The sequence below is a fragment of the Delphinus delphis genome, chromosome 10 (genome assembly GCF_949987515.2).
Source record: "Delphinus delphis chromosome 10, mDelDel1.2, whole genome shotgun sequence".
NCBI classification, from domain to species: Eukaryota; Metazoa; Chordata; class Mammalia; order Artiodactyla; family Delphinidae; genus Delphinus; species Delphinus delphis.
This window is the reverse complement of record NC_082692.2, coordinates 82,867,346-82,882,479: the sequence shown is the minus strand read 5'-3', so window position 1 is coordinate 82,882,479 and position 15,134 is coordinate 82,867,346. Positions and strand designations below refer to the sequence as shown.

The 15,134-nt window shown below is 39.8% G+C and overlaps 1 protein-coding gene across 1 annotated transcript; it reads left to right on the top strand.

Annotated features, from left to right (window-relative positions):
* The first annotated feature begins 330 nt into the window (after positions 1 to 330).
* Positions 331 to 12,323, top strand: LMOD3 (leiomodin 3). The gene is made up of 4 exons (XM_060022876.1): positions 331 to 655; positions 3,058 to 3,211; positions 3,257 to 4,497; positions 12,297 to 12,323. Exons 1-4 carry the CDS (start codon positions 362 to 364, stop codon positions 12,321 to 12,323), a joined length of 1,716 nt encoding a protein of 571 aa, XP_059878859.1. The 5' UTR covers positions 331 to 361.
* Positions 12,324 to 15,134: the final 2,811 nt, after the last annotated feature.

Genomic DNA, 15,134 nt, shown 5'->3' with positions numbered 1-15,134 from the left:
CTACAGGGAGTCTGGAGACCTGTTACTCGCTGGCAAACCTAAGCAGCTGTACTGAAATGTCAGATGGATTTGCACAGCTGACTCAAGTTGCCGAAAAGAGAGGAGCATAGTAATTCCATAAATTGACCCTCTCCAGCCAAGCCCTGCTTAATATAGTTACGGCTTGAGCTTAGCGGCAGTCACTCCTAGAGGCTCAGCAAACACCACTGGCGTTCTTGGGGGAAAAAAAAATCTCTCAAGGTGGTATTGACCTGGGACGCTTGGTAACTGGGGGAACTTCTTGAGAGTTTTTTCTTTTTTTATATCTTCTCTGATTATTTCTCCTTTTCTAATAAAGTATAGAAAAGTATAGAAAAGAACCATGTCGGAACACAGCAGGAATTCAGATCAAGAAGAACTCTTTGATGGGGAGATTGATGAAGATGAAATCTTGGCCAACTTGTCCCCAGAAGAGCTTAAGGAACTGCAGTTGGAAATGGAGGTGATGGCCCCTGACCCCAGGCTTCCCGTGGGAATGATTCAGAAGGATCAGACTGACAAGCCACCAACAGGGAACTTCGACCATAAATCTCTCGTTGATTATATGTATTGGCAAAAGGCATCCAGACGCATGCTGGAAGACGAACGTGTTCCTGTTACCTTTGTGTCATCCAAGGTAACCGGGGATTTGTACACAACAGAGAAATGGCTGCCTGGGCTGGGCTGGCACGTGTCCCTGTTGTAACTGTCATTTCTCAAGACTCTATGTTTTGTCGACACTTACAGATAAATCAGAATATTTCATCCTACGCCAGATGGGAACTTTCTTTAACACTTACATGGTATAACTGGGAGGAAAAAGTGGTAATTTCTTGTAAATATCTCTTTAAAAAAATTGCCACGGGGTTTCTTGTGCAGGAAAGCCTATATTCTGTAGGCATGATACTTAATGAATTAACTCATAACCCAGAAGCATTTGTCCTTTATGCTTTTTTTGGCTCACAGAACCCTTTAAGAAGCTGAAGAAGGCTCTCCGTTCTCTCCTTCCATCACATGCATACACATACAGTGTTTCACATACAATCTCAAGGGTGTCACAGTCCCCCTGAAGTCCAGCCACAGGCTCTGCAATTAAACCAAGTCAAATAACCAAAAAATCCAGTATTACCACAGTACATTGGATATCAGTGGTGAATTTAGAAGTTGATGATGTTAAGCTGTTTTAAAGATAGTTCATTCTTTAAATATGTTCCTTATATGAAAAGTAGAATTGTGGTCCACTCTGGACTTGTGTATCAGCACATTGTTTTAAATGTTTCACTTAAAAATGACTTGGCAAAAATAAGACAGAGATCCCCACAGGTAAAGTCTCTTGTAGTTATGCCTGCTAATATTGATATATCTTGTCACATTGCCATCACGCTGGCTATAATTTTAGGAAAGTTATAAACTGATCTCATGGCCAGGGGAATTTAAACATGTACTGCACTCAAGAAAATGAGTTGCTGGCTTGATCAGGTTAGAGTGTAAGGTACAATTTGCAGACGTTTTACAACTAGAGTAAAAGCCAGTTCTATATGAACACCAATTTCAGAGGAAAAAACAAATTGGGTACTTTTAACACTTTTTCTTCCTTTGGTATAATTTAAACAGCTTGATAGTTGGCTCCCCCTGCTGAGACAAATGAGAAATGCAAAGGTGAAGGCTTCAGAGTTAAGGTGTCAATTGTCAATTCCAGCCTATAATGTTATAAGCAGTAAAATCAAGTTCTTATTTTTTTTAATTACAGGTTTATTTTTTATTGAGATAACATTGGTTTATAACACTATGTAAGTTTCATGTGTACAACATTATACTTCTACTTCTATATACCCTACAGTATGCTCACCACCAAAAATTTAGTTTCCATCCGTCACCATACAGTTGATCTCCTTTACCCATTTCATCCTCCCAAGATCAAGTTCTTACTCAGATGAGCCTGTGTGTCAAACTGCTACATCAGCTTTCAAAATGACACCTATGAGGTACACATACATTTTGGGAAAATGTGCAAACATTTAATAAACATTATTGATATGACTGTCATTTTCCTTCCCAGACTAAGCAGTTGTTTCTAAATCTCTACTAATCCTGTCCCCTTCTTTAGCTGGCTTTGCCTCCTAGGCACTTTCCTTCCAAAGGAACTGGACTATAAAGCCTGTCCCTGGAGTATCCAGGGTAGTTTTCCCAGAGCTGAGCAAACAAAAATCAAAGTTTAAGGGTTTTGTTATGTTCCAAATATCAAACTGCTCTCATTTTCCCCACAGTATCTTATTTTCAGGGAAACTTGTTGTACACATTACATTAGATTGGCAAACATATTATGTAAATTTTGGTTAGGGCAATAAGGAAATTATTGTGTAACACAGAGCTATTGAATACAAAGATGCCTATTCAGCTATATACAAAACAAAGATTTCAATGAATGGATAAATCCATAAGGTTTTTAAAACAAATAATTTTTAACTGCTTCTGGAACTGAACCCCATCTTTAAAAACAATAGAGGGTCTGAAAACAAAATTAACTAGGCTTAATTTTAACACAGGGGATGAGAAAAACACAGCCAAAAACTGTGTTCGTGCCTGTGTGTGCCTATAAAAATTTATCTTTATTTTTGTTGTATTTGCTTGAAAAACTAATATGTGTACTTGGTTTTAAAGAAACTTAGTCTAGAATTATATAACGTAAAAAGTGAAAATCCCCTCGATCCTTCGTTTTCTCAGTTATCTCAATGGTTACCTCTCTTCCTCAGAGATAAGTACTTACTTGGTAAGCATTACAAGTCTGTTTTTTTCTACACATTTATTAACTTTGATATATATTGTGTGTATATATGTATACACATAAATATGTAAACAAATGGAATACTATGCCTACAGCTTATTTGCTTCCTTTTTTCACTTAGTAATAAATCTTCTTATTCTCTCCAGTAAATAGCGCTGCTCTTCATATTTCTATGTGAAGAAACCCTCATGACATGTATTCTAACCCTCATAAACCCTGCTATGTGTTCTAACCCTCATAAACTTCTCTTTTAGGGAAAAACTCAAGAACAGGATGAAGAAATAGACACAAGTAATAAAAATGTGTCCCAGTATTTAAAAGAAAAGCTTAATAATGAAATCACTGCACATAAAACAGAATCACAGGGCAGTGACAATGTCCAAGAAACAAATAGTGAAGATAACGAAGGTGATGTGGAAGATGAAGAAGATGATGCAGAAGATGATGAAGAAGATGATGCAGAAGATGAAGAAGATGATGCAGAAGATGAAGAAGATGAGGGAAAAGAAGACAGTGAAGAGAGTGATGAGAAAACAAAAAGAGAAGAGGAAGGTGAGGTAAAGGAGCAAATCAGAAATGGTGAGAACAACAGCCAACAGGTAACTGATAAAGTAACCGAAGAACAGAAAGACAGACCAGAGGCCCAAGAAAAAAGTGAGAAAAAAATATCAAAATTAGATCCCAAAAAGCTAGCTCTAGATACCAGTTTTTTGAAGGTAAGCGCAAGGCCTTCCGGAAACCAAACGGACCTAGATGGGAGCTTAAGGCGAGTGAGACAAAATGACCCTGACATGAAGGAACTCAACCTGAACAACATTGAAAACATCCCCAAAGAAATGTTGCTGGACTTTGTCAACGCGATGAAGAAAAACAAACACATCAAAACCTTCAGTTTAGCCAACGTGGGTGCGGATGAGAACCTAGCATTCGCCCTGGCCAACATGTTGCGTGAAAACAGGAGCATTACCACTCTTAACGTCGAGTCCAATTTCATCACAGGCAAGGGAATCGTGGCCATCATGAGGTGTCTGCAGTTTAATGAGACACTAACCGAACTTCGGTTCCACAATCAGAGGCATATGTTGGGCCACCATGCTGAAATGGAGATAGCCAGGCTTCTGAAGGCAAATGACACTCTCCTGAAGATGGGCTACCATTTTGAGCTTCCAGGTCCCAGAATGGTGGTAACCAACCTGCTCACCAGGAATCAGGATAGACAAAGGCAGAAAAGACAAGAAGAACAGAAACAGCAGCAACTCAAAGAGCAGAGAAAGTTAATAGCCATGTTGGAGAACGGGTTGGGGCTGCCACCTGGGATGTGGGAGACGCTGCGGGGACCAGTGCCCGATTCTGGGACGCAGGAGTTCCTCCAGCCTCCTCTTCCTCTTCCTCCTCGACCTCCCAGCTCCCACGCAGTCCCGTTCAGTCGACAAAATGAAATGACGAAAAAGCCATCGCACGCTCCGAAGTACAGGCCGGACACTGACACCTTCCGCATGGTAAAGCTGAAGAGGATCCAGCGCAAATCTCGGATGCCGGAAGCCAGAGAATCAGCCGAGAAAACCAACCTCAAAGACGTGATCAAAACGCTCAAACCAGTGCCGAGAAATAGGCCACCCCCGCTGGTGGAAATCACCCCCAGAGATCAGCTCTTGAACGACATTCGTCACAGTAACATCGCCTATCTTAAACCTGTAAGTAGGAGGTGGGACAAATGGTGAACACACACCACGATAAATGTCTCCCAACTCTCTTCCCTGCTCATTTGGACACCAGGAGATTGTCACTAACTGAGGGAAATCCGTCAGCATTACTGGTAGATCTAAATGGTTATCCTCAAAGACACACATCTATATAACTTCTGTAACGATGGTACTAATAGCTAACATCTATTGAGCACTTACTATGGGCCAGATTCATTATATAAATTAACTTTTACAGTCACTTTAACAACCCTATAAGGCACGTATTATTGTTCTCCCTGTTTTATAAAAAGGAAACTGAGGATTAGGGATGTTAAAAAACATGTCTAGGAGAAACAGCTCAGAAGTGGTAGAGTTGACTTTGAAATCCAGTTCTGAGTCCAGGGTCAAGCTTTTATTCACTCCAGCCACACAGAGCTGACACAAGCAGAGATCCCCAGGGACCTGCTGCAGGAATAAATAAGAGTGAGGCCTAATTAGGCCAATGTTTGTAGATGAGTGCTTCCCTAGGGCTTGAAAAAACAGTTCTTTTTTAGTAGATGAATGGAGACTACCTGCAACTGCAATTATACTCTTTATTTTTTAGGTGGGCGGAAAATAATAAACTTCAGATTAATATCTCTATGAATAAATGGAGCTTTAAAATATTTTACTATTATTTCAGTTTTCATATTTACTATGATTCACTATTACTCATGCTGATAGGCGAAAATGTTCTATTCCTTGCAGCTTAAGTTATAGAAATAAATGTTTTTATAGTCATTACTATGGTGGCATTTATGGAGGCTGAAAGGTGCGTGTCCAAAGACCACAGGTGGTTGATAATTAACTATTGTTTTAAAATCTAGTATGTAATTTAGCCAAGATATTACATTGACAAAATAGTCAATATATTATTTCATCATAGAGAGTCAGTTTTTGTCAAGATGTTTTAAACAGGTTTCCATGTAAGCTTGTTCTTTTTCTGCTTTTAAAGAGTTTTATATTCTCAAACAATACAGGGAATTCCCTGGCGGTCCAGTGGTTAGGACTCAGCACTTTCACTGCCGAGGGCCCAGATTCAATCCGTGGTCCGGGAACTAAGATGCTGCAAGCCGCGTGGCATGGCCACAAAAAAAAAAACAAAAAACCAAACAACCCAATATAATTGGTTCTTATTCATATATACACATGTATGTTCCTTATTCCCATCTCCTAGTAATGCACAATTGACAACATTTCAGCATTTTATTCTTCTGAATCAAAGATGACTTTCAACTGTGATTTAGAGGGACTCTGATTCTTCTTGGGGCAGGGGGCAAGGTGACAGCACTAGAGGTCCCATGAGATCAGGCAAGAGGCCTTTGCCTGCCCTTGGGCACAACATCAACACTTTTTGTACCTGCTCTTCTCCAGGCAGCCAGACCTCTGTAGGGGATGGATCAGGGTGTTGTTCTGAGAGAGGCTAGTGCTCTCACTCTGTAACCAGTTGTCAAGGCAAATCCAAGATGCCTTGGTGGCTAGACAATCAGAAAATGACATTAAGAGGAATCTTTTTTTTTTTTTTTTTTTTTGCGGTACGCGGGCCTCTCACTGTTGTGGCCTCTCCCGTTGCGGAGCACAGGCTCCAGATGCACAGGCTCAGCGGCCATGGCTCATGGGCCCAGCTGCTCCGTGGCATGTGGGATATTCCCGGACCGGGGCACGAACCCATGTCCCCTGCATCGACAGGTGGACTCTCAACCACTGCGCCACCAGGGAAGCCCAAGAGAAATCTTTTTAAAATCTGCATTAAAGGTGGCACGTGGATTCAGAGTAGACAAGAGAATGAAGTTTAAATGATCATCTGACCCCACTCCCTGCCTTCTCAGGGAATGTTCTGCTGAGCAAATCGGCTTTCCCCGGAGTTGGCTGCATTTCATCCGTCTGCTTACCCATTATTGCAATAAATATTGGTATAGCGCTGCCATGTATCAGGCACCATCAGCAGGGAATAGGACAGGTATAGTCTTAACTTCATGGAGCTTACAGTGTTGGTTTTATCATTTGTACAGTCAAGACACTGCCTTTTAGTCAAGTGAGAACACTTCAGCTTGGGGTCTAGATTCTAGAGCAAAAGGCATTAAGGTAAATGCATGATAATCATTACCAAAATGCCACACCCTACTAAGTAGTACGTTTTTCATTTTCAATAAATTCTAAAGTGCTTTCAGGTTTTTTAAAAAATTATTTATTTATTTATCTCTGGCTGCCTTGCGTCTTCGTTGCTGCGCGCCATCCTTCTCTAGTTGCAGCGAGCGGGAGCTACTCTTTGTTGCGGTGCGCGGGCTTCTCACTGCGGTGGCTTCTCTTGTTGCACAGCAAGGGCTCTAGGCGCGCGGGCTTCAGTAGTTGTGGCTCGTGGGCTCTAGAGCTCAGGCTCAGTAGTTGTGGCTCACGGGCTTAGTTGCTCCCTGGCATGTGGGATCTTCTCGGACCAGAGCTCGAACCCATGTCCCCTGTACTGGCAAGCAGATTCTTAACCACTGTGCCACCAGGGAAGTCCCAAGTGCTATCAGTTTTGAGTTGTGTTTTGTTTGTTTTTAATGTCCGCTAAGGAAGAAAAATATGCAGCAAAGTGAACTCTGACACGGTTTGTGAATGGTGGTCTTGCATATCAGCCTTTGCTTTGCAATGTCTTTTATCTATGCAAGGGACTGGCATCTTCTGCTTTCATTTGCCTGGCTTGGCTTGCAATAGACATCCCTTGATATGTATCTCAGATACAAAATGTCATGCAACTTCATCAACGTGGTCCTTTAAAATGCTCTGCAAGAAAAATGTGAAAATGCATTGTCCAACTGACAAAAATTCACTTGACTGGCATCAGTTCGCTCCCTACTGTTGTGTTTTTGCGCCTTGCTGCATACATAATAAATGTCTGCTTTAATGCCAACTCATAGTGTAATCTCTCTTAAAAGACATTTTTTATCTTTTAATTTGAAATCGTTTGAGACATGTGGAAGTTCAAAATAGTAGAAAGAATTCTTACAAGCCCAACACATTTTGTCATATTTGCTTTGTCATTCTTTAAAGGATAGTTTAAATGGCAGTACATTTGCACGTGTGCAATCCCAGCAGGGCACAGAGCCCAGTGGAAGTGCTGATGGTATGAAAACCTATACTGTGTTTGTGCTCCCACCTGCAACCGACTATTGTAAAACACCGTTGACTGTAAGATGCTTTCTGATGTCAGGGATACGGAAACAGCGAAAAATGTGCATCTTAGACTCAGTAAAATGCTGTAAACGCCATCAGTGGTGATATCACAAGATCCCAGCAGAAAGGGCTATTTTTGGCTGGTCAAATGAGACACATCCACACTCACTTGAAGGAGGTGAAGCTAAAGGTTATGGGTTTTTCCCCCCCACTTGTGTTGGAGGATAGAGATGCTCTCTAAATCCCTGGATTTTCACATATGAAGTTAAAACCCAATTTGGAAATCTTATAATTGTTTTTACTGATGCTCCTAACTAAAACATTGAATGTCCATAAACATACATAGAAATTATTTATTTTTAAAGGAAAAATGATTATTTTTTCTCTCATGGACTTGGAAATATTATTTTTCTATTTTCTAGAGCATAGCTCATGAGGTAGTTTATATTTTAAATTTGTATTTTTTCCTTTTAGTGGTTATTCTCTCCCCATCTCATGCTTCTGGCTTGGGATCCCTGAAATGAAGTTTCTAGCAGAGAATGAAGGGAAGTCTGTATACTTGCTTGGCTCAAACGCTACCTCTTCCAAAAAGCTTCCCATTTAATTCAGTTTAAGAGAGATGTATTCTGGGGGCCAGGTATTGAAAACTAGTGGACTGTAAGCCCGATTTGCAGGCCTGTTTTGTTTGGCTTGGGTCTTGTTGTACGAGTTATAAAATATCACATGATAATATGCAGATACCTGGGAGCATTTGAAACATCAGATCCAGCCACACGGGGCCTGCATGTGCATGGCACAAATAAGCTGGATCTGTGTTGACTTCTCCCTTGAGATAGGTAATGGACTCTCCAGTTTTTCCTCAGTCTCCACCATGCCCTACTGCCTAATCCCTGGCCTTTTTCACTCATTTACATTACTTATTTGACTGCTGTAGAATTTTTTGGTTTGTCACGTTGTTCTTATTGTTTTAAGCTATGTTTTAAAAGCCTTTGTCTTGTCTAACTGAATTTACTAATCGCTCATTTATTTCCCTCTGAGTTGATAACTCTGAGTCAATGGGATGCCAGCCCAAAACAAAGACGTTAGGCTTGTACGGGCTTATCCCTCCCTGGTAAATGTATGATTTCCTTTCCTCTTTAAAAATTTGGTGGTCCGCTCACTGCCTACCATCCCAGATGAGTATCTGTACTTTTCATTGAGATAAAAATCTCATCTGCAGCAACTATTCAATTTACTGAGGTCAACTGCGTTTATATCATATGCAAGTTTCGGTGCCAGTCAAACACGGTAACTTTTAACATTCAGTTAATTTTACTTTGGGCTCACCTATGTGTGTCTGGACTGGTTTCACCTAGGTGCCTAAAGACATGATTAAATGTCTCCTTCAGAAAGATTTCAGTATAATAATTTCCCGAGCAGCCTTAATTGGTCAGTAGACTCCGTGACACATTAGCAGTTGTTACGATTACAAAAATGTAAGAACATAGACTCCTGAGTCTTCATCTCTGGCCATTTTTCTTTGCCTCATTTATAAAATATCCTATTTCTTTTGAAGTAGGATCTCTAGATTCTGTCCTTTTGCAGTTTTCTCCTTTTTCCCATCTTAGCTTCTCCCTTTGTTTCAATTATCACATAATCTAGGACAATCCCCAAATTTCCCTTTCCCTTTAGATCACTCAGGGTTTTCTCAGTACCTTCATTCAATCTGTCCCCAAACCAAGCTTTTCCTTTGTAGATTTAGTTGTTGTTTCTGGTTCCCAATTTCCCACGCTGTCTCCATTCTCTCACACATTCAAGTCTGAAGCCTCAGAGTTCCCTTCAGTTCCTTCCTTTTTTTCTGTCCCTTTTTTTTCCTTAAAAATACCCCAAAACCCAAGAACCCAAACCTACCAGAATCTCCAAGAGCCAAGGCCAAATCTAGATCAGAGCTTTAGAAATGTTATACTCTTGACAGAGGGAGTCTCCACAGGAGAAAGCAATGTAACGTTTCAAACTCATCTCAAAAGAGCATAAGTGGACTAGAATTATACAGACCAGGAACTGCCCTTCCCTAATACCTAGTGGAAGAAAGAGTTTTTGATGGACAACTTTTCTAAAGTCTGTGATAGTGATTCCTAAATTTTAGCATGCATCAAAAGCACCTGGAAGGCTGAATACAGATTACTGAGCCCATCTCTAGAGTTTCTGATTCAGTAGGTCTTGGATGGGGCCTGAGAATTTGCATTTCTGACAAGTTCCTTGGCAATGCTGATGCTGCTCGCTTGGAGACCACACTTGGACAACCACGGTTCAGTAACATCTATGGCAAACCATACCTCCTGAATTTTTCCCCTGAAGGACCTTCTTTTCCTCTCTCCCCACAACACTTTGCTCAGTTACTTATTTTCTATCTCTGTCTTTCAAAATATATCCAACAGACTCGACTCAACACTTACAACAAAAGAAATGAAACCAAACATCAGTGGGGAACACCCTTCCTGTCTCTTTCCACTGCCCCTCACTTGTACCTCGCTTTCAGCATCTTCCACATAGTGCCTTAAGTTGACAGCTCTTACAGGCACACTGTAGGTCTCCTAGTGGATTCTGAGTTCCTCAAGGTAGGTCTTCCTCATCTATGTCCTGGACACCCATTGAGGTGTTGGTCCAGAGCAGGAACTGCAGTCACGTGTGCTGAATTAAACAATCCCTGCTGAAATGGGTCTTCCCATCCTTCCCAATTGCTCCCAGTCTCTGTGGGTGTATGTATGTGTGTGTGTGCACTGTGTAACGCTATACACACGCACTTTTTAAAGAAACTAATTTTAAGCAACAGGTGAAGGGGGAACAGGGCCCCCTAACAATAATGTGAATTGATTCTTGTTTGTTGGAAGTTTTCTATTTTTGTAACATCAGATCTAGCTATCTTTTCCTTTATGGTTTCTGTCTTTTGTGTTCTGCTTAGAAATGGCTTTTTTGAACCTTATTAAAATATTTGCCTATCTTTCTTGCTGCTTTTAGAACTTTTGGTTTTTTAAAAATATTCCATATTATAGATGAATTAAAGGGTTAGATGTTAGAAGTAAGTAGGAAGCAAGAAGTCTGCTATTTTATTTCTTTGCCAAATAGCTAACCACTGATCATTTAGTGACCCATTCTTTTCTCCAGTGATCTGAACTGCCAGTTTGGGCATATTTTAAATTAGTTAATATGTCTCTGGGTTTACTATGTTTGGGCATTGCCACGTTTCACTTTTCAAAGTATTTTTATTAATTTGGAACCCTTCTATGCATATAAACATATATCAGGAATAACATACTATAAAAATATTTTTTTCCATTCAATAATACAAAGAACACAGTTTTGACTATTTGTTACAGCTCTGCAGTTATATTAAATAACTGGCATTATATATTTTGTTTATTGGTGGTGTTCACTGTTGGTGTTCTCCTTGGATGGCCCTTACCAATCTGTAGTCACACCCCTCCTCCCCTGAAAGTCTGACACTAGGGAGGGAGAGAGTCAGAGCACATGGAGGACCCTTTGGTTTGAAGGCTGTGCAGGTAGCAGCAACACATCCCAAGTTCTCTCCAATGGGCAGGATGTTGGGAAACCTTTTGACGCAAAGGTTGTGGGCAGAGAACTGGCTAAGAGGGTCCATGGTAGATGGCCAAAATGGTTCCTCACGTTGGCAGGTGGACACGGGCCATAGAAGGAGAGACATTTTAAAGTCATTATCATACAAACTCTGAGTGTCCTTTGGACTCTGTCAGTGTTCTCTGAAAGGCACATCCATGATGGATGAGTCATTCTCCTAAAATATAACAGCACTTGAAACCCGTTAAGAACTTACCTTATCTTTAAGTTGTTCCTGTGAATCAAAGCTCAAAGTTGATTTGCAGTCAGACTTATGCTACTCTTTTGCAATTTTTTTGCCCTTGGGCATTCTCCAAGTACTGTTGTAATATTTGGTGAGTATCGCATCAGGAATGTGCTTTAAAGAGGAAAGACCAGTTCTTAAAAGAACATACATTTTACATTCTTATGGTGGTATTTGTTTGGTGAGTATTTCAATACTCAGGAAGGCATTGAAATCAGGCAGATCTAGGTTCAAATCCAGCTCTGCCACTTCCTAGCCCTGTGACCTGAAGCAAATTGCTTAATCTCTCTGAGCCTGTTCCCTCTTTCCAAGGTGGTTGTAAGATGAAATGAGGCAATGCTTTCAAAAGAAGTGTTAATGTTGATCACTAACTTGTATTACTTAATCCTTATGGTAGCCTTGTGAACAAGACACTGTCATTTTATAGCGGAGAAAATTGATGCCCAATACCATGCAACTAGTAAGTGCTAGTTCCAGGATTTGAAACAGGCGGAGTCCAGCACCCACCCTCTTGTGTATGTGATAAGCTTCACCACGTGCTCAGAACCCCTGGAGCTGTCCCGTCATCAGTAAATGCCCACTTCATGGTGGCTGTGGCTACCATTGTGGCTATTATCATGATCTGAGGGGTCTCTCTGGCCAGAATTTCTAATCCGCTTTACACCCTTTGAGGCATGTACATTTTGTCATTTTTGCTGTAAAACACTTGCATATCTAGGATTAATTTTTCTCCTCTTTTCAAATGCTTAAATCACAGGTGCAGCTGCCAAAAGAGCTGGAATAAGAGGCAACAGAATAATCTCGGAGAAGGAATTGACATAATGACTCTTGGATTAGTTCGGAGACTGTTTCAGCAGCACACTTCTGGATCCAGGTGGTGGAACTGGGAACATTGCTAACTGATACGCGTATTTTGTAAAAGGCTTTGGCCCGTGACAAAACAGGGGCTGAAAAGGCAGGGGGAAGGAGATAAAATATGAATAGTCAGGGCAAGATTTTCTACTTCCAATCAGTTGGAGTGACTTAGGTGAAACTGAGTCTTCTAGCAGAAGTGAATTTCTTCGTAAACATTTGCTTTATTATTGCTTTCTTCTGGTACATAACAATAAATACTGTAGCGGTGTTAACTATTATATTCCCATTTTTTCCTCCTTCCGTCTGCTCTGCTGTAATTCAACACACAGTAGCTTAAAGCAAACAGAACATGTTTCGCTCTGTGGAAATGTGAAGGGTGAATTGAACTCCAGGCCCTCCAGATGCTTTGAAATGGAAGAAATGTTAATTGCCTCCTCTTCTCTGGAGAATCAGTTGCGATTTCCGGTTTCCAGCCCTGCCTAGGTTTCTCTCTTGCCCATTTTCCTGTGTGTTGGGATATACTTCTGATAGGGGTCTCTGTGAAGAGCAGAACTCTTAAGCCATGGGACATGGAGAAAACAGTGTTTCCAGAAAAACTAACAGGGAAAATAAATGCTGCTTATGTATAAAAACTTCCCTGTTTCCACACATATAGAGACAATGGGAGACAGCATGCTAGTTTTGTTAAAAAAAAAAAAAAGCAAAAGAAAGAAATTATGAATAATATATTTACTGAGAAGCTTTAGGTTTTAGCTAAGTATGTATATATATATACACACATAGATATATTTTTAAGTTTAGTCTGTGAACGATCTTGATCTTGTTCTTGTCAAAAATCTAAGGAAACTTGCTCTAGGATTAACCTTGAATTCCTTATCCTATCATTCAAGGCCCTCCATTGCCTCTTTTCAATTTAGTAATTCAGTCTTATCTGCCACAGATTCTTTATACTATTCTTTCACCTTTGTTTTGTTTTTTAATTTTATTGAAGTATAGTTGATTTACAATGTTGTATAGATACTATGCTTGATAAAACATCCTCATGCTTTTGCTTCCATTGACCCTTCTATGTAGTATCCTGAGAGACTCCACAAAAATCTCCCAGACAGCTCCATCCCCAGTGTCCTTTCTTTTTCCAAGTTCCTAGAGCCCATAATTATCCATTCAAGTCTCTGCGTGCATAGAATCTGAAGTTTTGTACTGAAGTGGCATGAACCTTAGAAATCAGGAAATCACGCTTTTTCTGTCTTCGTCACCTGAGCAAATAATTGGCACCTGCCTTCTTTCTCTTTTTATATAATCCTAGGTGGTACATCACAGGCAAAACAGGCTAGGAGAGCATGGACTTAATGGGGACAAACAATACATTATTTCGAAGGACAAGCCATGGGAAAGAAATATGATGTTTCCATTTTTTAAAGATAATTTAGTGGGTACAAAAGTATCCAAATTTAAATAGATATAGTTTTCAATCAAGTAACTAATTTTAGAATGCCCCAAGGCTGAGAGTTTTGTTTTCTCTTACTTTACCATTTCTATAAAGCATCCTTGCATACAAAGCCAGATGGTTTAAAAAACGCTGCGATAAATAAAACTTTTAAAGTACCTAGCATATTCTGCATTTAAGAGGCTAAACTCTGATGGGACAAAGCACTCTGAACAGCTTTAAGCTTAATGTGTATCAGTGGTTGAAGTTCTGGAAGCTCTTATGTGTTTGCTTATACAGCAACAGTACTAATAAATAAGCCAGGAATTTCAAAAAGTGTGAATAGTCCTGAAAGAGGACGATTTGGACGATGATCCAAATTCAAATTTACTGCCTCATTACACAGGTTTTGTCAAGAAACAGGTGAAGCCATTCATATTATGCTTTTTTTTTTTCTATTCACCCACTCCCACCTTAAAAATCTTAACTGAAAATTTTAACTTGTTTTTAAAGTGAAATAATTTATAGCATTTCCATGTTAGAGTTTTCTATTATATTCTGACCACCAACCATTAGTAATTGTAATGAGTATATTTTTTTCATACACGTCACTTTCTCCAAATTTACTGCATTTAGTCCACAGATTTCACCATGTAGAAAATGGGTCTAAAATATGTATAAGCCCATGCCAGGTTTAAAAAAGGATTCCATTAGCATTCAGTTTTATTCTGGCTGGAAATTAATAAAGTATTGCAGTTTTATTAACAGTATTTGAAACACAAGCTGTCTTTTTGCTGCAGAGAGAATATTTGCGTGTTTATAGGGCTGTCACTGAGTTTCTCAGACATTTAACACAGATGCACAGTAAATAAAGTCTCACCCCCCCCAAAAAAAATCTTTGATAAATTTTATTCATATTTGGCTATGGGTACAAATTCTCGGCCATGTATGTGAAGTCATGGTGATATCGCTTTGCTAGAGAGAAGGGCTGCAGGTCGGCTAAGAAATTAAAATGCAAGAAGAAAGCAGGAGCAGCTTATGCATTGCTTCTTATTCTAGGACATACAGGGTCTCTTCAATAAGTACTGCTCCAAATGTCTTCCTAATTCCATGCTAGGGAGAGCTAAATATTTTCTATTCATCTATGAAATCACGCAATTGGCAAGGAAAACATGTTGTATCATCTATTTCTGAATACATGGGAAGTGAAAGGAAGAAAGTAATAGAAAATATAAACTCATGCTATCTTAATTCTAATGTCTAGCTATAAAAACATATAATTGTACCAAGTGCTATCTAATATTTTTATGAACT

Excerpts from the sequence above, each read along its gene's own strand:
- LMOD3 (XM_060022876.1), top strand. The coding sequence starts at position 362 with ATGTCGGAACACAGCAGGAATTCAGATCAAGAAGAACTCTTTGATGGG. Across the intron at positions 656-3,057 it reads TTACCTTTGTGTCATCCAAG|GGAAAAACTCAAGAACAGGA; the intron begins GTAACCGGGGAT and ends CTTCTCTTTTAG. Across the intron at positions 3,212-3,256 it reads AAATAGTGAAGATAACGAAG|ATGATGCAGAAGATGAAGAA; the intron begins GTGATGTGGAAG and ends ATGATGAAGAAG.